This window comes from Talpa occidentalis, unplaced genomic scaffold, assembly GCF_014898055.3.
Source record: "Talpa occidentalis isolate TD23 unplaced genomic scaffold, MPIMG_talOcc4v2.1 talOcc4.12, whole genome shotgun sequence".
Classification (NCBI taxonomy): domain Eukaryota; kingdom Metazoa; phylum Chordata; class Mammalia; order Eulipotyphla; family Talpidae; genus Talpa; species Talpa occidentalis.
In genome coordinates this window covers 91022433-91049242 of record NW_023601212.1, presented here as the reverse complement: position 1 = coordinate 91049242, position 26810 = coordinate 91022433, and the positions used below count along the sequence as shown (strand labels likewise).

Sequence of the window (26810 nt, the reverse complement as noted above, 5' to 3'; positions counted from 1 at the left end):
CCCTGGATTAGCCGAACAGATTATCTCTTCTCTTTTAGCCATGATATTAGGCTCAGGCCTGGGCATGTGACAGCTAGTCCAGTGAGTCTCAGTTCTGGGACCTAGTAAGTTAGAGAATCTCTGTTTCTGCTAAGCTTGCTGAAGAGGACAGATTCAGAAGCTGTAAGCTGGGGTCCTGGTGATACTTGGCACCCCCGCATACAGCTATAGCTGAAACCAGTTACCCATGTGCTTCCTAACTGCCAGAGTCAATGGTCTGTCTCCCTCATTCATTCATTCATTTAGTTTAGGGCATCTGAGTAGTGGCCTTTTCCACTTGTGGCCAAAGGTGTCCTGACCAATTTGGAAGCTCCATTGTTCCTTGAAATTTTAATTTTAAGAAGACAGAAACAAAAGGCTACGTATTGTATGATTCACTTTCTATGACTTATCCAGAAGAGGCAAATCCATAAAGACAGAAAGTAGATTAGTGGTTTTCAGGGGCTGGTGAGAAGGGGGGTGGGGAGTGACCGCTAATGGCTACTGGTTTCTTTTGCAGGATGATGAAAATGTTCTGAAATTAGACAGTGGCGATGGCTACGCAAATCTGTGGATTTACTAAACCCCACTGAATTGCACATTTGCAACTGGCACATAAATTGTAAATCAACTTACTAAAAAGGAAAAAATGGACAGCCATTGGAGTTCCCCCAGGGAATGAAAAGAAGCACTCGGTCCCCTCAGTTTTTTTGCTGTGACAGACAGAAGTTACTGGAGCAAACACTGCAGAGCTGGAAAATGTTTTATTTCTTGAAATTACAAAAGTTAGTGAAATACCAGGGGAAGGGAGGAATGCTATCATCTGGCATAACAGAAGGAGCTCATGGGGGTGCTCCCCAGCTACAAACACAAATGGTGATCTCACTGTTTAAGGTAAGACATAAGCACACAACTATAGCTCACTGGGGACTAGGATACCTCATTTGATCTAGAAATTAGGGGACAACCGTGGTATCAAGACTTGAGTGGTAGGATCCTCCTCAACACAAGGTTTTTTGTCTTATTTACCAGATGACCAGGAATCAAACACCAGCTTGGCTGCAACTGTATCTTCCACCGCCATTCCTGGAATGGATAGAAACTGGGTTCACCTTTTATCAGAATCACTTTTCCTGAAAAAAACCCAGACTCAGGACTGGCAGTTGCCTGTCATTTCCTGAAGTCCGGCAGAGTGGCAGGGTTGAGCAGAGGGGCAGACTGGAACCCTGGGAGCCCATCCTTTGTGGGGCTTCTACCTGCAGCAACTCAGGGGGCCACCGTGCTGCCCATAGAAGCCCTCCTCAAATCGGCAAGCAGGATGGTAAGGAAGGAGGGAGCAAAGATCGTGGGCAATGCTTCCTGTCTGGGTCTCTCTCAGATTGGTCCCCCAGTCATTTCCCTTGCGCTCCCTGTCTTTTCACATCTGTATCCTCCGCCTCCACCTCTGGGGGCATCTGAGTTTCTTTTAGACATACGTTTAAATGACTTACTGCCCACTCGTGCTACATGCAAATTGTTCTACATCTCATTTAATTTGCACAAAAATTCAAGGTAACAAGTGGTGGAGAAACTGAGGCTCGGAGAGGGGAGGCCAGGTGCCCAAAGTTGCATGTCCGGGGAGTGACAGAGAAGGGAATCCAATCCACGGCCGCCCAGTTCCAGAGTTCATAGAACATGTAAATAATTGATGGGAATGGTGGGTTTCACAATGATTCAGCGACAGAGCCCGGTGATTCATTCTGCCTCTACCAAGGGATAAAGCTGCTCTGGCCTCTGGGGAGACTTGAGCCGGGGAAACAAGGCCCTTACCCAGAGATTTGAACACCGTGGTCTTCTCACAGTGGGCTGGCTTCACGCCCTTTACCACTTCTCCCAGCTCAGCGAAGATCTCAGCCTGTAAATGAACTCATGTGATGTGGGCCCTGGAGCTCCTGTCTACTCAGGGCTGGCTGCTAAAGCCAGGACACGGTGGGGGTGGGGGCGCGGGTCCCTGAACTGAATAAGGGGTACATTTAAAAATCTTTTAAACCAGATGATGTCAGGGAGGATGCCGACCCCTTCAGCCCTTGCTGGGTGGCATCTGCCTGTGTGGCACTGTGAACACAGAGATGCAGCTCTGTGGCCAGGCCATGTTCTGCCAGGATATTGGGTGAGGAAATAGGCCTGTTCTTATCTGAACACTCATGGTGGCAGCTGCCCCCCTTCTTGCTTGTCTGTCCTGTGACAAAACAACAGGAGGCCAAGAAGTACTAACTATGGTCCAATCTTTTGGCCGCACTGGGAAGCTTTCCAGGTGGCAACAGGCTTCCATTTCCCAATCCTGTTGCTTTATGGGGCCGCCCAGCCCAGTGGAAAAGCCCAGCAAGCTTCTCTCCCCAGGGAAAGGGAACTGGGAAACACACATTGCCACCATCACAGCCACATTATTCTGAAAGGGGGTTGGAAAGGGTTGGGTGATGCTCCAGAGCTCCACCCTACAAGTGTGGGGTGTGTGTGGGGGGTGGGGGGCAGCAGCCCACAGGACAAGGGGCTCACCCCTGACAACAGGACATCTCCAGACTCTTTGAGGGCGGCCTCCTGGGAATCCACGTACAGCACAGCCTGTTTCATGAGCTCGTCATCCAGCTCTCGCCAGTCAGGTCTGCTGGCTCCAACGGCTAAGACACAAGGAAACAGGCCTAAGACTGGGAATGGTCGCCAACACAGGGGAGGGGGTGGGGAGCAGGGGTGACAGAGGTCATGTAGGGACATCCAGACTTGGAATGTATCTCCTCAGGCCAACTCCCTCCCAGCCAGCAACCATGAAGAGCCATTAGAGGAGTAATGCTTGGCCCTTTTCTACTTCCCATCTAGTCTCATTTTTAATGACTGTGAGGAATCTCAGCTCGCATGTATTGGGTGCCCACCATCTGCAATGTGGATCACACATGTAATCCATATTCCTCACAAGTACACTTCACATCTGATTCCCATTCAATAGACGCATAGAAGTGAGGCTCAAAGAAGTGAGGGGATTGGCCAAGGCTCGGTATCTAGTAAGCATATCTAGGGCTCTGAGAAAGCACACAGGAAGCATTTCTCCTCCAGTTATCGGGAGCGACTCCTCACAAAGACCCATAACAAAGACATCACTTGCCGCTTAGTCATACCAGACACTCCTGCATCTCTGTCTGCTTGTCAATCCTTCCCATCCCCCACCCCAGCCTCTTCTACTCTCCACTCATAACAGAAGGGCCCAGCATCAGGGGCCTGGAGAAGGCCCAATAAAGAGGAAACTGGCTCCATCTCAGCCTCAGGCTTTCACATCCTCTGGAGAGCCCAGAATCATCATAATGAATCCAGGAAATGAAGCCTCCTGGCACTGCCACTTAAGGTCACACAGAGGCTGCAACCTGCACAACCTGGAGGGCCAGGCAGGTAATGAACTGGGCAATGCTGGTCAGAGAGCCTGGACTGGAAACGGTGGAGACCGATGCCTACAGAAGAAAGCCAGGCCTACTAAAGCGGACAGTCGTCCAGCTCCAGCTAATTGTTGCCATGTGAGAATGCAGGTCCGCAGTGAGATACTCCTTTTATAAAAAAAGAAGCAGGAAATCTATTTGCATGTGTTATTTCTTGATTTTTAGAACACTCTCGGGTCCAAAGAAAACACATCTGCTGGCTGGGTCCAGCCCAGGGCCAGCTAGTCTTTGAACCACTATAAAGCCTTATGCCAATATAAGGCAGCATTCACAGACCCTCTGACACCACCGTCCAGTAATTTCCACTTGTTCCCTCTCCTGCTGTTCTCTCTCACTCTAATTTTCAAAGAGAGTGGTATAAAAATGTCCATCTCGAAGGTTGTTTGTGTCAGGACTTCTATAGAACAAAAGCGCTAACTAACGAGGCTCGTAAATAAATCATAAGCTGGTGGGAAAAACCCCAGCTTCTCAGGCCACACTCTTCCATTGCTCTGTTCCCCCCAGTTCTTCTGAGCAAGGCAAGTTCACAAAGGCTTGTATGAGGGCACTTGGGCACATGGAGGTGGTCCAGACTGGAGGGGCCTGACATAGACTGGGCTCTGGCCTCGCTTCAGTGGGGGCTAGAGTGAGTGAGGTCAGCCCCTGGCCTGTGGGGTCCAGGGCAGAATGAGAGAAGTGCAGGCATGCTGGCACCAGGTCAGCCCCTCAGTCAAGCTCTAAATTAAGTAAAATCTGTGGTAGTTGTTTCCCTGTCAGTTGCACTTGGAACACACTATTTTCTTGAAGTATATTTGACGCCTCTGTGAATATATAAACCAATTTTGTCCTTAGGCCAGGAATTATGAGGCGTCTTGATTCAAAACCAAGTCAGTCCTTCCTGGAGGGAGATGAAAAGTGTGAGAATAATCCTACGTGAGGGAGAATCTCCCTTGTTGGTTTTAAAGATGGAGGGGCCACGTGACAGGGAGGTTGTGGGGGACAGCCTCTAGGACACTTTCGTCTTACAATGTGAGGAACCTGCCACAACCACATGCACCTGGAAGGGGACTCGGTGCTCTAGACAAGGCTGCAGGCTGGACAACACCTTGATTTAATCCTGCATGAGCAGACGGCCCAGCTGACCCAGACTCCCGAGCCACAAAAACTCAGAGAATAAAATATGAGCTGTTTTAAGCTGAGAAAACCACCCAGTCAGTCTGGCTGAACATTCAGCTCTTATCTCTTTCACCAAGAATCCTTAATTTCCCGAGTTCTTTTAGAAAAATTCCTGCAGTTCATAAAGACTGACCTGACCCACCATTTACCTGCCAGCAAAGCCACCTCTTCTCTCCCCTGGGCCCCCGTCTTAGGACCAGTCCCACACAGGCTGAGATTCTCAATTACTTTGACCCATTCCTCAAACATGCCTTATTTTGTTTCTCTTATAGAACTTTGGCTGCAACTCTCTACTTCATCCTTTTGTTCACTTGTTTGTTGTCTATCTCGAGAGATTATGAGCACCCACAAAGCCGTGCCCTTGAGTGTGGGTACACTGTGCATGCCCAGTGTCTAGAACAGCACCTGGCATGTAGGGAATCCATAAACATTTGCAAAGAGACCCATAATTGTGGCACTTAGCTCTTGCCTGCTCTTCTGCCAATGGACAGTGATTTAGGTTTTGATTTCACACTATTATCTTATTACTAAAACACGGAGAACCCAGAGCATGGTTAAAAAATCTAGTCTTCATGCTCACCCTCCAGAATCCAGCCTTCTCATTGCAACATAATATGGAGTATTATTTATATAATTGGGCCTCAGTTCAAATCCCAGCTCTTCCCCTAAGATCTCTGACTTTAGGCAAGTTATTTAATGCCTTTATGCCTTGGTTGACCCACCTATAAAATGGGGGTCATGAAAATAATAGCTCCTACCTTATCAGGTTTTTAAAGATTAAATCATGTACTACACATAAAGGATTGAGAGCAGCACCTGAAATAGTAAGTACTGAATATAAACCAGCTCTTGCCATAACCCCCCCAGGACCAGTGGAGGATCTTCAGGGGCCCCACAACTCTTATATTTAGAACTCCCCCCTCATTCCATCACACATATTAAAAGGCATCCATGTATCATGCCAAATGTCTTTTGCATGGTAACTATTTCCAAGTGTTAACCATAATCAACTGAATTTATTAGTTTTAATTTGCAATTTTTGCATATTTAGATTCATTGCAGAGTGAATATTGTTTTTAGGGCTCATGTGTTTCTAATCCCCTTTAAGAAACTTGGGTATTGTGCATGAATGAGCCAGCACTGTCCCTTGGTCCAGTCTTGAGACTAGTCTGGCCTCCACTTACCCAAGGTTCATGCAGCCACTCTGCTTACCATTAATGTGAGCCCCTGGTTTCACCCATTCACCAAACAAAATGGGCTCTGTTGCCATGGTGACCGTGATGATCACATCTGCCCCAGCCACAGCCTCCTGGACTGATGAGCAGACCTGCACTTCGCCGTCCACAGTGTCTGCAAATTTCTTTGCATTTTCCTTGGTGCGGTTCCATATCCTCACCTTCATTGGGGAAAACAAGAGGGACATGGGTGCAATGATCGTTTTACTGTTTACATTTCAAGTCCAGGGAGGGGCCAAGGGAAAGTTGAGCCACTCAGGGTAAGGGCTGTGGTGATTGAAAACATTCCCCATAGAGAATAGACATTTGATCAAGGTACAGCATTAATCTGGGCAGACACCTGGCCAGATATTTGAAAGTGACCTTTCTCTATCTCTTTCTGGAAGGAGGGAATTTTTTCATTTCTAGCCTGGAACACAGTCTCAGGAGCTCACAAGCTACTACATAGCTTAATGATTAGCAGAGCAAGTTCAGGAACCAGGCAGGCTTGGCACCAATCCTTGCTCTGTCACTACTGCTCCTGAAGTTTTTTACCTATTTCAGCCTAGGTTTTCATGATTGTAAAATACAAATGGCGACCAGGCAATGAAAGATCTGAAGGGTTTGAAGAATGAATGAAGTAGCAGGTGAAAAGAACAAGAGAAATGAGCAGTTGGTGCAATCAGAACTCTGGAAGGGGCTGGGGGTGGGTTAGGGCCCCACAGGACTTCCCAGCTGGCTTAACAGATTTCTATGTTTGGGGAAGGTCCTAAAGAATCTCTCATAAAGAAATACACCAAGTACAGAAATAAATGTTCTAAGTAACCTCATCAACCAAGGTGAAAAATACATGTTCAGCCATAGGCAATGGTTAACCATCCCAGCCTTCTTAATAGCCAATTGTGCTAATATCGCACAAGAATTAGGTCATCGAGAAAGGTAACATGTTAATGAAAAGCCAATGGAAAAACAGGACATACGAGTGTGTATCTCTCACATGATTAAAACTGGTATAAAAGGCTGATGAGAGAAGACTGGAAAATATTAACTGCTCATCTTTGAAAACAGACAAAAGGCTGTTTTTCTTGTGTTTTCTTCCCTATAGTCTACATTTCCCAATGCAAAGGTATCATTTTTATCATTAAAAATCATATTTTATATCTGCCCTATACAAGAAATAAAAGCAGCACCAACTCTCCCAGCAGGAGGTGTAAGCCATGATGGGGGAGGTGGACCAACACCTAGGTTGACCGGAGGTAGGGGAGAGGACTTCGGTGTCCTGCCCTTTGGGGGGTCATTACCAGGCCCTGGATCCCTAACCCTGAACACTTAAAGACCCCTGGATTCAACTAAGAGAAGTAGACGGCTGGGCCCAAAGGACGACTGAATGTATACAATGGACTTAACAGTCTTCCACTGGGGAGGCTCACTGTGTGCTCAGGTGTACCTGTTAACTAAGAAACTGAAAAAAAACTGATTCATGCCCTTCCCCCCCGCAATTTTTGCTTCCAACAGGACTTCTGGGTGAGTCACAGATGTATAGTCTACATGTCATATTAGCCATGTTGCCAAGGTGCACAGACAAAAGTCATCGTCACCCTGACTTCTCCCCCAGGCCCTCCTCAGACTTACCTCCTTAAAAGAGAACTGCTCTGTAAAGATCTCATAGTGGCTGTAAGCCTGGACCCCAGCCCCAAGGATGCACAGCACTTCACTTCCAGGGGGTTTCAAGAACTATTTGAGAGAAATGAGGTGAAAAAGATCAGGGAGACGCCAGCAGCCAGGAAATGGCTGACTAGATGGAAGATACAGTTTGCTCTCAGGTAACATCTGCCCTTCCCTTCTTCCGCTCCCTCACCCTCTCTTGGGGGATAGAGGAGATTATCAGTCTGGTTTCTGTTTCCCTCTGTAGAGCAGGACGGAAGGAACAGCCTCTGTGGGGCCCCTGGTACGTGTGAGTCAATGCTTTACCCTCTGATCTCCTTTATTCCTGCAAAGGTCATCTAGCTGACCCAGCAAGCTAGATGCTCCTTTGAATTTTCTCTCTCTGGTGAAGAAACTGAAGTCTCAAGAGGATAAATAGCCAGTTCAGAGTCCTATAGCTGCTAAATAGCAGTATCTGAAGCCCACATTCTTTCTCCTGTGCTCCACATTTTAGGGATATGACAACACCCACTGCTCAGAGTCCTGGCTTTCCTCTAAAAGCTTCCTGGAATCCATGAGCCGTTGCAACTCAGGATTCTCAGCTACATTTCTAAGCTCCCATTTCTGAGCCACTGTGGGTGCCTTCTCGGTCTTTCCTCTTTGGAAAAGCACGTGGAGCTGGCATTTGTGGCGCCTGCTGAGGGTGTGTGTGTGTCTGTGCTTGGAGGGCGATTCAACAGTCAACTCTTCCAGGGGAGTCTTTCTGCCTTCTCTGAAAGAATTCACCAGTACATAGCTTTTATTTATTATAGATTTGTTTCTGGGTTTTGGGGTTCCTCATCCATAAATATGGCCATGAAAGAATTCAAAGCCATGTCTAGGCAAAGCAAAACAAAGCTTATTTAGATAATACACCCCAGAAGAGGTCTAGGTGGGCAGAGTCCAGGGAAGAAAAAGTGCAAAGAAAGGTGGGGTTCTCCTGGCTTAAATGGGCTACTCACTGCACCCCTTCCTGGGGTGTAATTTTGATTCTGTGCAGACAATCCTGGGGTGTTAGTTTTTTAGTTTCTAAGTGTTCCAGGGGTGTAGTTTTCTCATCCCCAGCTGCAGGTTGGGGATGGGGTCTGCCTTCCCCACTTTGCCACTTCCTGCTCTCCTTGGGCTTTATCAACCTGCCTGTAGGTTGGAGTGGCGTGTGCCTTTTCCCCTCTGAGCAGATCTTGGCTCTCCCAGGCTTCATTGGATCTGGCAAGAGTTTCCTGGGATCCTGGGTATGTTGGCTGTTAATTTTCTTTAGGCATCGCCCTCCCTGCTCTAACTGCCTAACAGATTTATTTTCTTGTGCTGGTCTGTAAGCTCCATGAGAACAGAGACAAAATGGGCACATAATCTGCTATTACCTAAAGAAATAGATCAGGGTTTTTCTACCTCCTCAACCTCAGCGTTGCTGACACCTCTTTGTTGGCTGGCCTGTGCATTATAGGCTGTTTAGCAGCATCCCTGGTATTACCCTTCAGATATTAGCATTATCCCTCTGTTGAACCTGGTTGGTGCAGACGGTTGAGCGCAGCACTGTGAAGCTGTCTGCAGCCTCTGCAGTGCTGGTTCCATCCCCGCCAGCCTCGGAGCAACCCACATGGTGCGGCAGACCTCTCCTGTCGCGCCCGCTGCTCCCTTCAGCAGTGTATTTCAATCAGTGTGCCTGTTCTGTTCCCTGCTCTTTCTCTGGTGAACCCTCTCACCCTCCCGTGCATCTGGACTGTACCCCGGCTCTTGTATAAATAAAACAAATCTTTAAAAAAAAAAAAACCTAGTTTCTGGAATTTTGATTCTGTGATTTTGGAAATCTGATTTTTAAAAAAATTCCCCAGGTGATGTGCTGCATAGCTTGGGCTGCAAATTACTGATTTGGACAAGAAGACTTCCAGCTACCTGGGCTTTGTGACTTCAGGAAACCCTAGACTCCATTTCCTTCTGAGCAAAATGAGACTATTAATATTACCTTTGCCTTCTTCACAGAAACCCGAAGATCCACTAAGATGTTGGCTTGGAAATTATTTTGTAAAAGACCAAAGTGCTTTACACAAGCAAGGCAGAATTGTCAGAGTAACTCAGTTCCTAAGTTACCAGCAAACGTTTCTCAAGGAGCTCCTTATTATTCCTGAGTTGAGTCTGGATGTAATTTTAAAAACCAGTTCATCTACTCCCTATGCAATTAACAGATTAATCCTTGCATTCTTTCCCCCATATCACGTGTTTAGGGGACCTTCACACTGGCAGCCTGAACACCTGGCCTCTGCTGCTCCACCTTTCCCCTCCATCCCATATTTTTTTTGTGTGGGATCCTCACCTGCAGCCAGAGAATGAACTGGTGCTGCAGAGGCTGCGGGCAGCCTCACAGCCCAGCGCTCAACCGCTGCACCACCAGGGGAGGGCCCCACATTTTTTTTTAAGCTCAGGTCTCATCAATCAGCATCCTGGGCCTCATACTGATACATTTAATGTGAACGATTCCATATACCAACTGGTGCCACAGATACTCAGTTTCCTAAGCCTCCTCTTCTTAATTCTAACCTCTAAAAATGCTGGTTTTACTTGTGGGATGCCCCGGTGCTGGGGGACATCACCACCCCATCCCTTGTGTTTCCTTCTCCCCACTTGGGCATGATTCTCTGCCTTCCCTCAGTCTTGACTCAAATGCCACCTTCTTGGTGAGGTCTTTTCTGGATAATTTAAAATGTCACCCCTCCCCAATATTGTCAAATCTGCTTTATTTTCATCCTTCTAACACACGATGTGTTTTCTCTTGTTATTTTTATAACAAATCCAAGCATCTTATTAAACTAAAAGAGGGCTGTTGGCAAATTATTTTTTAGAATCTCAAACCCTGCATTCTGCTTTTTATTTTATGGTCCTCTGCCTGTGGACTCTGTTTTGCTCAGTGTCATATTGCTAACATTTGAACAGTGTCCAGCTCCGCCAGTGCCCACTGCATCACCCCCAGGTCTAGCTTGGGGCTCTTTGTTTCACCCTCTGCTCCTTGAATGACGCTAGCTCTAGCCAGGAGGGCAGCCACATTGATTTACCAGGAGCAGAGTTTACAGCAGCAAGAAAGCAGTCCTGGGAGTTGGAGAGGTCAAGTTTTCAATTTCTGCCCTGCCAGTTAGTAGCTGTGTGATCCTGGTCCATTCACATAACCTCTCTGAGCCTCATTCCCTATCCATGGCAAATGGAGATAAAACTATCTACTTGGCAGGGTTGATGTGAAGATCAGGAATAACACAGCTAAGGTATCATGTTCATTAAATGACAGCTAGTAATTTTGTGAACTCTGTGTTCACCTGACACCCCATATTTGGCATATGGAGTTCCAGCTCTGTCCAAGGGAAGAGCAAAATAAGTTCCTCGTCTCCTAGGCTTTCCACCTTGAGATATCCTGCCCAAGCAGCTCACTTGCCAGCACAGGCAGCACCCATCTTACCTTGGTGGCAATGGCAGACACTGCAGCTGTTCTTTTTGCAGTTATGACATTTCCATCCATGACCTTGGAGGAAAGTAGAGAAAAGAAATAAGGGACACCCCTATCCGCTATTTCAGCAGGAAGAAGCAGCTCAAAAAGAGCAGCCTGGACGTATAGTAGCCCTACAAGGAGCACAGGCAGGTGGCCAATCTGGCTCCAGTTCATTCTTACAAGAAACACAACCTGGAACAAATATCTTAATCTCGAAGCACCGGTTTGTTCACCTGTGAAAACAAAGAGAATGCCAGCCATTCAGAGGGTTTGTGTGAGGATTAAAGGCACGGGCCATACAGGAAAATGTCCAGCACATAAGAAACCCTCAAGCATTATTCATGTGCTATGACACTCAGTGAAATAAGTCAGATGGAGAAAGACTTCAATTGCTAGACCAATAAATGGATACCAGAAGGGAAGGGGTATGGATAAATAGGAGTAAAGGGATCAAACATATGGCGAAGACTAGAATCGGACTTCTAGTGGTGGATTTAATATAGGCATTGGTTTATAATGATGCATACATGATACATGATTGCATGTAATGTTCTTCAACAAAAAATTATTTCACATAAGAGTTGCTCATTTTCTTTTCTTACCCCAGGATTTTCAAAACACCAAATTAAGGGGCAACTTGAGAAATTAAGAGTAAGCACTTGACATCTGTGTGAGGGGCCCTGAAACTCTATCTCCAGGGCCCTCCACTCCTGCTCACATGTGGGGAACTTGAAGTTGCCCAGACACACCCCTTACACCTGGCTAATAACAACCACCATCCTTTGCGCTGTTCTCCATTCATTTGAGTTGGCTGTCGCTTGATTTGTTTGCAGGTGAGGATGTGACTCACTTGGCTGTTGAGCAGATTGCAAGGCTCTAAGGGCTTATTATTTAGCTTCAAAGCTTCATCTGGTCCTACCTTCCTAGGGAAGCACTCTTGGGAAGCAGTATGGATGCCTTCTTGGATGAGCATAGGTTGGGAAGCGCTAGATACTCCTTCCATAGTGTAATGAATAGCTGGGTTTCTTGGGGAACCAGAAATTCAGGGAGGAGGGTCTAAGGATCCAGTCGAGGTTTGGATGAAATTAATGAGATTATCCCTGATGACAACTCAACTGGTCTCATAGAAAGCCCAGAGGGCACAGGAATTGAGTATAAATCCACAGTCAGACATTCCTGGGCCCTTCACGAGCCAGCATGTGACCTCAAGCAAATTGCCTCTTCTGAGCCTCATCAGAAATTGTCAGGAGATGCGTGTTTATTGTAATAAAAACTCCCCAGGAAGATGCCATGAGAAATGAATGGTAAGCGCCCAGTAGTGGCAGTTAAAAGGCAGCAGAACACAATGTGAAGGGGGATTTTCTGAGAAGGTTTGAAGTCCAGCCATGCTATTTATTAACCACCTGAACCTGGGTAAATTGGACATAGCTATTCTGTGGCTCAGTTTCCTCACTGCAAAATGTAGGTAATGATATTACTTGCCTCAGAGTGTCTGCAAGTATTAGAACTTAAAATATATGATGTTTTTTAGAAAAGTGCCTGACACACAAAAAAGTGCTCGATAAACGTGGGCTACTGTTATTGGTTGACACTGTCATTCGCTGTTAAAATGGATCACCAAGTGCCCCTCAGACAAGCTCCGGGGACTACAGAAGACTCCTTTTCTTCCATATTGCAGGGTCCCTAAGAGAAATTTCCTTGGTTACTGGGTTTGCTCAGACTGTGTATGTGGGATAAGAACTACTAAGGAATGCAAGATCATTACTTCCACAGTTAAAAAGCCTTGCAGCTGTAGTGGGCGCTGGTGCATTGTGCACAGTGGGGAAGTCCTGGAAACAGACACTCAGTCACATAACCTTCACTGTTACGGATTCAGTAACAGAAGAGAGGGGTCTGGGTAGTCACAATCAAAACTCCCCCTCCCAGCTCAGGAGATCTAACCTCTAAGCCCATCCCCTCCACCCCAGGCAGGGATTTGCTCACCGCCAGAAGGGAGCCATTGGTGGGTTCAAAGAGCAGCACAGTGGCCTGGTGGGAGGGGACGTTGGATGAGGCAGTGTGGCCCTCGTAGAAGGTGACCAGCTTGGTGGTCAGGGCGTCCTCTGCGGCACTGTAGGCAGGCATGACCCCCAGGAAACTACAAGAAGAGAGGGAGCAGCTTCAACTCTTCCCACCAACGCTGGGGGTGGGGCGCACCCCATCAACTGCCCAAACACCCTGTCTGTTTCCTCCATCCCGGGTCTGCTAGCCCTCCCTTCCCCTGCTCCGCCGCCCTTCCCTGGGGCAGTGTGAAGCAGCTGGCTCCGGATGAGCAAAACCACAACAGCCCATCATCCGCTAGCTGCATGCCCTTAGGTGAGTCACTTGACATTTCTGAGTCTCCCTTTTACCAGCAATGCAATAAAGGCATCCACACCTGCCTCTCTGGAAAGTGTATTGAACGAAACAAGGTAACTCCTGTTGGGCGTCCACTTGGCAGGACCGATGACACGTAATAGGTGGCAGCTGTTTTTAGCAGGGAGCCGGTGCTCGCCTTGCTTTCCCCCAGGCTGCCCCCCGCATCCTCCTCCTTCAGCTTTGCAGTTTCTCGGGCCCCCGGGCGCGCCTTCCTCACTCACCCCCTGTGCTTGGCCACTGGCACCACGGTGCGCACCGGCTGCATGACCCCTCCGTCCGGGCGGCTGGAGAAGTTGGCCAGAGCCACCTCCAGGGGCGCGATGAGCAGGCTGGAGCTGCGGAGATGTTGCTGCACCTCCGCTGCGCTCAGGAACGCTGGCACCCGACTCATGTCGCCTCCGGCCTTGCAAGCTCAGCTGGGGAACCACGCTGCGCCCGTGGAGCTGCGCCTTATGAGAGCGCGGCGCGGGCTGGGGTGCCGCCTGCTGTCACCGCTCAGCTGCGGGGGGGCGGAGCAGTGGTGCGCCCCGCCTCCTCCTTTCCCGGGGTGGGAAAGCTGGATGGGTTTCCCAAGATTGGAGCTGGGGCTGGGAGTTCAGTTTTCTTGGGTTCACTTTCTCAATCCCTATAATTAGCTGTAGCCACAGGCCTTGCAAAACGTGTTCGTGAAGGGCTTTGGCGTCCCCCACCCCCCAACTTCGCTATTTGCTCTTGGGTGGTCCTGCCTGGGAAAGAGGAGACTGGAGATGGGGGCACAGGATGGCAGCGCTCTCTTTTGGCTTAAATTATTGCCTGCTGCTAGGAGATCTTAGATGAAAGGAAATAGAGGGTTATTAAAATACATTTTGCTTTCAATTCTGTCCCCATCTGGAGTCTCTTATCCCAACCACCCTCCCACCTTTCTCTGGAAAGGAGTTGCATGCTCAGAGATGAAACATTTAGAAAGATGGGTCTTGCGCCAAAGTGTGAGATGAAACAGATGAACCGGAGTGCAGCCTGGGAGACAGATCAGGAGAATGCGGTGCTGAAGTTGTGCTGCCTGATATTTTGGTTGGGAGCTAATTAGAGCATTTCTTAGGAAATAGCCACATCATAATAAAAGACAGTGCATGGGTAAGTGTCAAAATATACACCAATGAAATAAGAAGTCCTATGTACTGTACTTAATACAGTGTGCAAAGTAGTTGTAATAAATGAACCTCTTACATGAGCAAATACAAGAGAAAAGGCTGTGGTGGTTGGCAAAAGTTAACTTCAGAAAAGTTGATTTGTGTTTGTTTGTTTCAGTTTACCACCTCTTAGAAATGCATGCCTAGGGCTACTGGAAATACAGAAATGTTTATGGCCCATTCATTGTGAAGTAATAATTATTATTAGGTAGCATTTAATGGGGTAAAAATAAAATAAAGGTCTCCCTCACTTTTAGAAATTCTGTATTACACCATTTTTGCTTTTAAAAAAGACCTGCGTTAGTACCTGTTCTCGATAACCTAGAGAAATCTGAAGGGGACTTTCAGTTTTACAACAAAAGGCAAAAATCATAGATAGTTGAAGCATTTGTTTGTTTTGCTGTATCCTCCTAGCTCCTACCCCAGCAGGGAGAGAGGACCCACTGAGCCCCTTCCCCAGGAACTGCTTCACATTAAATTAGAGTTAATTTAGGTTTTATGTGTCATTTCTTACTAGTTGCCAAGTTATTTTTTGGATCTGACGACACTCAAAAATTTAATACATAAATTAATCATAACTGTCCTTCACTTTATGCCATTTCAGCTTACGAAAGTTTTCACAGGAATGCTCCACATTCAGATGTAGGGGGAATCCACATAAAGTAAGCAGTTTGGTTCATTATTCTTGAGGAGAAAACAGCAAAACCAAATGCTCACCAACAAGAAGAGATATGAAATAAGAAAACCAGGGGTGTATTTGCTACCAACATGAATTAAAGATTTGAGTTCTAGTAAAATAGAAATAACTGAATTTATTTTTAGCAAATTCTGCAGGAACTGGACTGGTTTGAAAATTATCTTTTTAAGCTTTGTGTAGCATCATCCAGGTCTCACTAAAGAAATATGGGGAAAATTGGTGTTGATTGTATTAGTTCTGTTGGAACCAGAGTAACTGTTCCCAAAGCTCCAGTCTTTTCAAAATGAAAGTTATGTTAGCTTGGGTTTAGGATTTGTAACCCCTGGGCAGGTAGAAGGGAATTCTTAGGGGATTACATGTGCCAGGAGTCAAACTGCCAGTCTATGGAGGATTTCATGATATCTCCTTTATTATTTATTTAATATATTGTATTAAAAATTGTACCGCCTTCTAGCTTCTGTAGAAGCAAATTTAGCTTCATGAATATGAGGGTGCTATTTCCATCATTTTCAATTTGGGTCATATTACCCTGATGCTCAGTAAAGTTTAGCAGCCAAACATGATGATTTGGCTTTAGCCCAGGAGCCTGTGATCATCTTTGAAAAGAAGATACCATAAAGGAGTGGGGGGTGGGAAGAGCAGCTTCTTCCTCCAGCTTGCTGGTCACAGAAGTGGTTGTAGGGAGGTTGGTGGGTTGTTCCCAACCAACAGCACAAGTCTGGTGACCAACTGTAGAGCAATGATCTAGAATCTAGATTAGAAGCTGATTTTGTAGTGTGGAAAAACTAGTTGTACAACAGACACCTCCCTGCACTAAATAATCCAATGCGAGAGCAGATAACTGAAATTGTGGTGTCACCCTCCTTGGCTGGGGCTGTGGGTTAACACCTTTGGGGATATTGTGAATAAAAATCTTTCTATGCTTAGTTTACTCAGAGTTTCCAACGAAATGATTGTTGAAATTATTAGGTACATTTAGGGATTTACACAAATAATCACACTGGTTTCCTACTTTAACTCATTAATGCGATGCATTGTATGAACAGATAACCTAACATCCCAATTCATTACTAAATTTTCTTACTGGATATTCCCAATACATCACTTGCAGTTAGAAGATGAGGAGCTTTGTGCTTAGTGATACCTAAGCAAGGGCTCTGGGGTCAGCCAGCTTATATTTGAATCCTGGATATGTCACTTGCACGTGCTGTATGACCCTGGAGAAGAGACTTAACCCCGCTGATCCCGTTTTCTCAACTCTAAAATCAGTTAACAGTAGTAATATGAGAACCAATTTCTGGAATTGAGGCATAAATAAAACCGCTTTTCCAAGTGTTTAGCTGGTGGGTGTTGAACAAGAATTATGAATAAGTATATTAGTATTATTTGAAATTTTAGTAAAATAATGAAACTACTATAATAATAATGTTTTAAATAGAAAGAATGTTAATTAGCTTATTAGTAATAGAGGGGACAGTAACCAGGGGACAATAACCAGTCTCTCCCCAGGGACTCCCAAGACCTTGCCCTGGGACAAGACTAAAGGTTTGCAGGACCCTGGTACCCTCTGGTGTAAATGCCTTCTGCAAGTTCCCAGCTAAACCCTGATAGGTCCTGGGGAGAAAGTGGCTTATTGCATTTCCCTTAACTTCTTGACACTGTCATACTGCAGCTGACAATAGGCCAGGGCTGTCACTAGCCAGGTGAGAGTGTCCTCACCTCCAGCATAAAATTCAAGGGGCTCTCAAGATTTTTTTTTTAAGCTTTATTTATTTATTTATTTATTTATTTATTTAGTTAGTTAGTTAGTTAGTTATTCATTCATTCATTCATTCATTCATTTATATAAGCACTGGGCACAATCAGAAGCGCGGGAGGGTGAGAGAATTCACCAGAGCAAGAGCGGGGAACAGAACAGGCAGGTATACTGAAATACACTGCTGAGGGGAGCAGCGGGCGGCAGGAGAGGTCTGCGCGCCATGTGGGACCCTCGCCGGCGGCCGGGGATCGAACTGCTGCCGCAGAGGCTGCAGGCAGCTTCGCAACCCAGCGCTCAACCGCTGCACCACCAGGGGAGGCGCTCTCAAGATTTTTTAACGTAATATTGAAAAATGAAACACAAAAAAAATGAACAAAATATCAAAATCTTAATAAAGGCCGTGTTAGGATTACTGATTTTTCCTTTTGTTCTGGCCTAAAAAACTCCTCGTGATGCTTTGATATTTACATTTTTCATTTTGAAAAAATTTAAAATATTATTGCAGTATTCTTTTGATTCCGGAGTTGATTTCTCCACAACTGTTGCAACCAAGATCCCTGACTCCCAGTGTCGATCTTGGGCAGGTGGGGTAGGCCAGGCGGTGAAATAGTGCGGAATCCAAGGAAAGGCGGAATCACCCTTTGGCTGCTGGGCCGATGTGGCGGTGGGCGCATGCGCAGGGAAGGACTTCCGGGCATACCCGGCTTGCTTCCCGCCTTTTTGGGGTCCAAGGCCCCAGACGAGTCCGCGAGGCCGGGGGATGCTGCGGGGCAGTTGGGGAGAGTTGCAGGGAGGCCCCCAACCTCCTCGACCTGCGTTCCTCAGGTACTGAGGCCTGAGAGGTGAGTGCCTAAGGGCTCTGGCTCCCTGAGGCCAGGTCCTCTGCCCCCACAGGACCCGAAAGCGGACCCTACTGCCCCAACCCCAAAGAATATGAACCCTGAAAGATTCCCCTGGAGATCTAGGGTCGAATTTAAACTGGTGTTATCACATTTTGCCCTTTGTATCTCTTGGTTCTACCTTAGTGGCTAGAAAGGTTTGGGGAGATGCAGTCAACTTTGGTTTTAATTTTTAATTTGTAGAGTTGAGGTAAAATTCACCATCTTAAAATATTAGAATTCTGGGGCTTTTCTTATACTCACAGCGTTGTGCGACGGTCACCACGTATTCGAGAACATTTTTGTCATTCCTGAAATAAGCCCTGACCGCCTCATTCCCTGGTAGCTCCAGCCCCTGGCAACCACTAATCTGTTTTCTGTCGCTATGGATGTGCCAGTTCTGGGCATTTCGTATAAATAGAATCCCATCATATGTGGCCTTTGGTGTTTGCCTCCTTTCACTGAGCATAATGTTTTCAAGCTTCATGAGTGTTGTTGGTGTAACTGCCTCATCCCACTTTTGGATCGACCACATTTTGTTTATCCACTCATCAGTTGATCGACTATTAGATTGTCACCACTGTTAAGCTGGTCGGAACAATACTACTCTGAACGTTGGTGTACATGTTTTTCTGTAGACATCATTTTTTTTTTTCCTGTTCCCTTGAAAGAGGAGGGAATAGGAGGGTTATAAGGTAATGTATTTAACTTTTTGAAGCACTGCCAGACTGTTTTCCATAGTAACCGTACTGTTTTATATTCCCACCAGCAGTGTGTTAAGTGTTCCAGTTTTCTGTAAGCAAATAAACTTATTTGCTGTTTAAAAATTATTTAATTATATTTAGTTAATAAATAGTATGTCGTTGTGGTTTTCATTTGCATTTCCCTAATGACTAATGAGGTTGAGCGTGTTTTCATGTGCATTTTTTGCCATTTGTAAAATCATATTTTGGAGAAACGTCTACAGATTCTTTCATTATTTAATTGGTTTGTCATTTTGTTGTTTGTTTGTAAGAGTGCTTTATATATTCAGGATGTGTAACCCTTATCAGATATGTGATTTGAAAATATTTGATTCCATTCTTTGTCTTTTCACTTTCTGGATCATATGCTTATTGCTCAAAATATTATTTATTTTGATGAAGCCCAATTTATTTTCTCTTTTGGTGTCGTAAGTAAGAATAAATTGTTAAATCCAGGTTATGAGGATTTCCTGCTTTGTTTTCTTCTAAGAGTTTATTGTTTCACAAGAACAGACACATAGACCAATGGAATCGAATAGAAAATCCAGAAATAGGGCCTCCCCGGTGGCGCAGCGGTTGAACGCTGGGTTGCGAAGCTGCCAGCGGCCTCTGTGGCGTCGGTTCGATCCCCGGCTGCTCCCCGGCCACCAGAGGAGGGTCCCACATGGCGCGCGGACCTCCCCTGCCGCCCGCTGCTCCCCTCAGCAGTGTACTTCGGTCCTTCTGCCTGTTCTGCTCCCCGCTCTGGCTCTGGTGAGTTCTCTCACCCTCCCGCGCTTCTGACTGTGCCCAGTGCTTGTATAAACAAAACAAACAAACAAACAAATAAATAAATAAATAACATGCCTCTATTAAAAAATAAAAAGAAATGTTTAAAAAGTATATAAAAAAATTTAAAAAAATTAAAAAAATAAAATAAATAAAAATAAATAAATAAATAAATAAAAATCCAGAAATAAACCCACAGATTTATGGTCAACTAATCTTTGACAAAGGAGCAGAAAATATGCATTGGAGCAAAGAAAGTTTGTTCAATAAATGGTGCTGAGAAAACTGGGTCGCTACATGCAAAAGAATGAAGCTTGACTACTACCTAACACCATGCACAAACACCAACTCAAAATGGATTAAAGAACTAGACATAAGACCTGAAACCATAAAGTACATAGAAGGAAATATAGGCAAAACATTACGTGATATGCACATCAAAGACATCTTTACAGACACATCACCCAAAGCAGTGATAGTGAAGGCAAAGATAAACAGCTGGGACTACATCAAATTAAAGAGCTTCTGCACAGCAAAAGAGACAACAACAAAAACAAAGAGACTGAGAGAACATTTTTGCACACAACACTAATGATAAAAGACTGATCACAAAAATCTACAAAGAGCTGATGAGACTCAACAAAAACAAAGAAAATAATCCAGTCAAAAAATGGGCAGAAGAGCTAAAAAGAAACTTCTCTGAAGAGGAAATGCAAATGGCCAACGGGCATATGAAAAAATGTTCAACATCACTTGTCATCAGGGAAATGCAAATCAAAACTACAATGAGATACCATCTTACACCAGTGAGAATGGCACATATTAACAAAACTAGCAACAACAAATGTTGGTGAGGGTGTGGAGAAAAAGGAACTCTCCTGCATTGTTGGTGGGAGTGCAAACTGGTCCAACCACTATGGAGAGCTGTGTGGAGATTTCTGGACCTACTAAACATAGAGCTTCCATAGGATCCAGCAATTCCACTCCTAGGTATTTACCCAAAGGACACAGAAACATCAATTCCAAAGAGCACCTGCACCCCTATGTTTATAGCAGCACTGTGTACAATAGCTAAGCTTTGGAAACAACCCAAATGCCCAAAAATAGATGACTGGATCAAGAAGATGTGGTCCATATATACCATGGAATATTACTCAGCATTCAAAAAAGATAAACACATGCAATTTGCAGCAACATGGATGGCACTGGAAGGGATCATGCTCAGCTAAATAAGCCAGAAAGAAAAAGAAAAATACCGGATGGTCTCACTCCTAGCAGGAATCTAGAAAACTTAAATAAGGGACCAGGAAAAAGAATAACTATAAGAAAGAAAAAATATCAAAATCAACAAACAACTATGAACCAGAGACACTCTGTGGGGAGGTGGGGGGCAGGGAAAGGAGTGATTGGGGTCAAAATAAGGTGATTGTAATTGTATGGGGAATATAAAAATAAAATTAAAAAAAGTTTATTGTTTCAGCTCTTAAATTGTTTTGATCCCTTTTGAATTAATTTTTGTGTATATTAAATTTTATTGTCTATATGCAAGCATCTGCCTTTGCTCTTTTACATGTGGCTATATAATGTTTAAGCACTATTTGTTCAAAAGACTATTATTTTCTCACTTCATAAGCTTGATATTTTTGTTGAAAATCTGTTGACTATGGATTTATTTCTGGACTCTAAATTCTGTTGCACTTGATTTACATATCTCTGCTTATTCCATTGCCATACTGTTTTGATTGCTATCACTTTGTAGAAAGTACTGAAATCAGGAAGTGTGAGACCTCAAACTTTGCTCATTTTTAAGATTGTTTTGACTACTTCATGCCATATAAATTTAGGGTCAGTGTTTTTATTTCTGCAAAAAAAGCAATTGGGGATTTATTGACTCCAGATAAATTTGGGGAGTATTGCCATTGTGATATTAAATCTTCCAGTCTATGAATGGGAGTGTCTTTTCATTTATTTAGGTCTTTAGTGCCTTTTTTCCCTCCAATTTTATTGAGTATAATTGACAAATAAAGTTGTAGTATACTTAAAAAGCATACAACAAAATGATTTGTCATATGTAATGTGAAAGGATCATCACCTTCGAGTTAATTAACACATCACCTTACATAATTGCCCTTTATTTTTTCTTGGTGAGAACACTCTCTTAGCAAATTCCATTTACACAATACAGCATTAGCAAGTATAGTCACATTATCTATCAGACTGTCAGAACTTTTTCATCTTATAATTGAAAGTTTGTACTCTTACTAACCTGCCCTCATTACTCTTTGATGAGGATCCTCATCCCCTGACAACCTAGAAATTGCATTGATTCTGTAGCTGTCTTTGGGTGGTATGGACATTTTAACAACTCTTCTAACCCATGAATGCAGGATGTCTTTCCATTTATTTGTGCTTTCAATTTCATTAATATCAATATCTTAGTGTTTTCAGTGAGTAGACCTTTCATGTCCATGGTTGATTTTATTCCGAAGTATTTTCTTATTTTCAGTGTTATTTTAAGTTGGATTGTTTTCTTTCTCTTTATTGAACTTTTCCTTTTGTTGTATTATTTTCCTGATTTCATCGAATTGTTTAGCTGTATTCTCTCGAGCTCTCCCATCATCTTTAGAACCATTACTTTGAATTCTTTGTGTGGCAACTCAATTGTTTCCATTTGTTTGGGGTCAGTTACTAGAAGTTTGCTATAATCCTTTGGTGTTACCATGATTCTTTTGGGATTTCAAGGAGTTGCATGTTAGACTTCCGCTTTTTTGTTATCTCACATATTCCTGAGGCTCTGTTCATTCCCCGCCCCTGCCCCCCCCATCCCTGTTCTGTTCATTTTGGATAATTTTTATTGATCTATCTTCAAGCTTACTGATTCTTCCCTCTCCCACCTTCATTCTGCTATGAGTCCATCCAGTGAATGTTTCATTTTGGTTATTTTTGGTTCTAAAATTTCCCTTTCACTTTTATTTATATCTTCCATTTCTTTGATGATACTTTCTAATTTTAAAATTTATTTCAAGACTGTCTATGATTGCCTCTTTGAGCATTTTAATAGTAGCTGCTTTAAGTCGTTTTCAAATAACCCTAACATGTGCCTTTTCTTTTTTCTTATGCAAGGTGAGATTTTTGTAGTTTCTTATATGCTGAATGATTTGGATTGTATTCTGATAATTTGTATATCAAGCTATGAGAGTATAAATCCTTTTTAAAACCTATGCATGTTGATACTTTTGTTTATCAGGTAATTGACCTGGTTATGTGGTTGTCAGATGAGCAACTAAAATACAGAATACCCAATTGAATTTGAATTTCACATAAAGTATACAAAATGTTATAGTGGACATATGCCCCAAGCCAAAAAATAAATTGGTTATTTATTGGAGATTCAAAATTAACTGGGTATCCTGTATTTTATCTGGCAACCCTACTTGGTTAGATTTAAGCCAAAAGTTCCAGTCCACCTCTGTGGGCTATGATTCCAATGTCAATTTAGATTTCCTGTTCTGTATGTATTTTTACATAAATATGTGTGCTCCATATGTGTTTTTCTGGGTACAGTCGGTCAGCTCAGTTATCAAAGTGACTGGCATGCTAAGCAGAGTGACATCCACTTATGCTCATATCAGGGTTGAGCTCCTCTTGTTCTGTCTCCCCAGTTCCTTCAGGTTTTCTGGGGCATTCTCCTTTTATTGTCTTCTTCCAAAAAATGTCCACTTACTGTTAAGGAATACTTAAATTGTTTCTGGTGTTCTTCCTTGTTGTATTCCCTGGTTACTCTTCCTTGTTCATTCACTGAAAGGATGTACCACCTTTTAGTACTGATGCAACACACAGCACCTCCACCTCCCCCCTTGTATGTTCTAAAGTTCACTTTTGATTTTGACAACTTTATGAAGCTGTGAAAAGAGGTACACAAGAAAGGCAAATCTCATGCATGTTGCAATATGGATAAAACTGGGAGACATCTTATGCTAAGTGCCATAAATGTGATTTATGCTAAGCCAATCGCAAAAGGACAAATAGTGTCATAATCAAGTGATTTAACTTACATGAGGTATTTTGTGTAGTCAGATTCACACATACAGAAAGTAGAATGCTGGTTGCCAATGGCCAGGAATGGGGCCGTGGAGGCACTAGGGAGTTACTATTTAATGGGCGTAGAGTTTTGTTTGAGGAGAGGAAAAAAAGGCTCTGGAAATGGATTGTGGTGGCGGTACATAACTGTGTGAATATGATTGGCCTCTTAGCTATAACTTAAAATGGTTAGAAAGGCAAGCTTCATGTTATGTTTACGATATAACAATTTAAAAAGTACACTGCCTTTCAGTCACTACTTCCATAATAGTGTTTGACCCTGGGGTGCATACCTTGTCAGATAATTAGTATAATTTTCCCAGTGTTGTGGAGAAGCCGTCATTGGTTTACTATTTTTCCCAGTACTACACAGTTTGTGAGGGAGTGGGGATTCGAACTCAGCCTAATTTCAAATTCTGGGTTCTCCATTGCTATGACCTGTTACCCATACCATGAGGAAAGGATCATGACTATTTTGAATTCACCTGGGGCTTAGCATAGAATGTGGCACAGAGCATATATTAGATGCTAAGCATTCAGCATTATAATTTATGAGAATTTATCTTAGAGCCTGTCACAGTAATCACTGGCATCCTGCATTTACAATTTGTATCTTTTCTTTGTGACTGTGGGTCTGCACATCACTCCTCTTTTTTTCTCTATTGCCTAATGTTTTCCTACATAGCAGAAGGCCATTAAATGTAAATTTAATGAATTAATATAAAAACAGGAGCAGGCACTTATTCCAAGTGACTTTTTTAGTTATCTTTCATAGAAAAGATCAGTGAGGCAATCAATTACGTGATTTTGGCAGATAACGTAAAATTAAAAACTCTACTTCCTTCTTAGAGTTGGAATTCCATTCTTTGTGGTAAGATAGACTCATTGTTGTTCAGCCATTTTAGAGTGCTTCTCTGGAAAAATTTCCTATTAAAGGTAAGTGGAGGCATATGTGGAAAATGGTTGTCAAAGAATAAAGAAAGGAAAAATTTATTAACTCTGTCGTTTCATTTAACTTATGATGTTGCTTCCCTTTTATCTCAAGACAGAAGGTAGCACTTCTAAATGATATCAGTAGAATGAATAGTGAAATGTAGATTAGGGTTTAAAAGACAATCCAGAGAACCAGTCATACTGTAGAATGAAGCTGGATATAAAAATTTGCATTGTATACACATATTTACACACAGAGTATAAATACACACATATCTATTCAGAGGTTAATTAACCCAGTCCTTTTGTTTCTCCTGCAGAGGCAAAAGGTGATTGTTTTAATCCTAGATATCCTCATGGCATTATGGATGACTTCACTATTGGTGCTCCAACGCAGATATACAGAGACAACAACTAACAGCAGTATTCATTTCCAGCCTTTTCCCTTTATTACACTCCTTCCTTGAAGGACAATTATCAGTTGGTCTTTGTGCCTTCTGAAAGTGATGTGGCAAAAAGTATTACTGAGATGGTGAAGAAGGATTTAAATACCAGATTTCCAGGTTAGGAATTGTATCTACAATGGTTTTTGTGGAATAATTAATTGATTTGTTTTAGAAGGCATGCTTCAGTCACCATCAGAGGTCACTGTGACATTCACGTTCAAACACTCCATGAATCTCCTAAGACTAAAGACATTCTCCAGCAAAACCTTTACAATTATTACATCCAAGAATTTTTAAATTGATACTGTAATGTTATCTAATATACACAAATGAATGCTCTGATTTTGTTACCAAACTGTAGTTGCTATTGTCATTTGTAATGCTATTTCCCTCTAAACCTTTATGTTATAGTTAATTCATATATATTCTAAAATTTACAATTTTCTGACTGTTCATCACCTTAAGCAGAGCTTTGTACACTTTCTTATCAACGTTTCTTGTCAGGCAGGTAAATTTCCTGTTTTTGTTTACTTGAGAAAGCCTTTCCGCTTCACACACTTTATTTATCCTCCATGTCCAGCTTCTGAGGGATATCTGCCAATTAGAGTATTCTTGGCTGGCAATTACTATCTTTCAGTACTTTGAGTAGTTTATTCCACTCTGTCCTGGCCTGTAGAATTTCTGCTGAGCAATTTGCAGAGACCCTGAAAGGGCTTCTTTGTAGGTTACTTTTTATTTTTCTCTGACTGTTTTTTAACTTCTTTCTCATTGACTTGACAGTTTAATGTGTCTTGGAGAAGATCTTTTTTGCATTAAGATAATAATGTGTTCCCTTGGCTTTGTGGACTTGTATATCCAATTCTTTTCCCAGGTTTACAAAGTTCTCAGCTATTTTTTATTTAAATGAGCCCTTTGCTCATTTCTCCTTCTGGTTAATCTTATGTTGGCTCATTTAATGGAATCTGACAGTTTTCATAGGGCTTTTTCACTTTTTAAAAATCTTGGTTCTTTCTCTTCCACCTGAATCATTTCTAAATTCCTATCCTTGAATTTAATTATTCTCTGTCCTGTCAGATTTGCTCCATTTCTCATGCTTTTTCTAATGCACTTTTTAATGCATTCTTCTCTGTTTGACTTCCTTTTCGGAAATTTCAATCTCTTTGGCAAAGTACTCTTTCTATCCTTTAATTTTAATTCTGAGATCGTCTTTTTGAATTTTTGAGTATTGCCTTTCTGAGTTTTCTTGCAGCTTGTTGAATGTCTTCATAACTATTTTGAATTCTTTATCAGTTAGATTGCAATATTCTGTGTCTTTGAGTCCAGTTGCTAGAGAATTATCATTCTCTTTTCATCTGTCATTGGCATTTAGGTTATTGTCATAACTTGGCTATGTGTGAATAGTGCTGCAGTGAACACAGGAGTGTATATATTTCTTCAAGTTTGTGTCTTTGCATTCTTTGGATAGATAACTAGGAGTAGAATTGCTGGATCATATGATAGTTCTATTTTTAATATTCTGAGGAACAACTGTTTCAGATGACAGTTAGACAAAATAAGGATTTGAACCCGAGACAGCAGTCCAACAGATTTTACTCTCTGAAACCTGTTCTAATAAGCACAAGTTTGAATTTAGTTTATATAGGTAGGGACAGTGAGTCACTGGCATTCAGAGTATAATTATTCTTGATAGATATTCTTCTAATTCTTAGTTGCTCTGACCTGAAGATATATTGAACCTAGAGGAAGGCAATGTGGGATTTTAATTTTTTTCCCTTACTAGTGAATACACTGCAGAGATGCAAAGGCAGGCTAACCATTGTTAAATTTTTTTTTTAAATCTGAAAAGACTAACTTATTCCTTCAGGTAGCAGATCCTTACACATAGGACGGAGCCTTTGCTGTCTTGCTTTCTAGACAAGGGCAGGATCCACAGAAAA

The 26810-nt window shown here is 43.2% G+C and overlaps 2 protein-coding genes across 4 annotated transcripts in view; one reads left to right on the top strand and one right to left on the bottom strand.

Moving 5' to 3' along the window:
* Positions 1 to 768: 768 nt before the first annotated feature.
* CRYM (crystallin mu) lies at positions 769 to 18250 on the bottom strand. 3 transcript variants are annotated; one of them, XM_037507454.2, is made up of 9 exons: positions 18168 to 18250; positions 13622 to 14396; positions 12987 to 13140; positions 10974 to 11036; positions 7481 to 7582; positions 5847 to 6030; positions 2554 to 2675; positions 1828 to 1912; positions 769 to 1104 (listed from the first exon to the last, which is right to left on the bottom strand). In XM_037507454.2, the coding sequence occupies exons 2-9, from the start codon at positions 13789 to 13791 to the stop codon at positions 1040 to 1042; spliced, it is 945 nt and encodes a 314-aa protein (XP_037363351.1). In that variant the 5' UTR covers positions 13792 to 14396; positions 18168 to 18250; the 3' UTR covers positions 769 to 1039. The 3 variants fall into 3 exon arrangements, with proteins under 3 accessions (XP_037363351.1, XP_037363352.1, XP_054549776.1); XM_037507455.2 differs by having other exon boundaries at positions 13622 to 14207; XM_054693801.1 differs by lacking the exon at positions 13622 to 14396.
* Positions 17719 to 26810, top strand: part of LOC119241847 (phospholipid-transporting ATPase ABCA3-like) — a 66340-nt gene continuing 57248 nt past the window's right edge. The window contains exon 1 of the mRNA XM_037507441.2: positions 17719 to 17867. The gene's annotated coding sequence lies outside the window, so the exon portion shown is untranslated. The remainder of the gene's footprint in view (positions 17868 to 26810) is intronic.

Coding starts and splice junctions, on each gene's coding strand:
- CRYM (XM_037507454.2), bottom strand. CDS start 13,791: ATGAGTCGGGTGCCAGCGTTCCTGAGCGCAGCGGAGGTGCAGCAACAT. Junction 7,583..10,973: donor TGTCTGCCATTGCCACCAAG/GTAAGATGGGTG, acceptor TCTCTCAAATAG/TTCTTGAAACCCCCTGGAAG. Junction 2,676..5,846: donor ACCAGGGGCTCACATTAATG/GTAAGCAGAGTG, acceptor CTTGTGTCTTAG/CCGTTGGAGCCAGCAGACCT.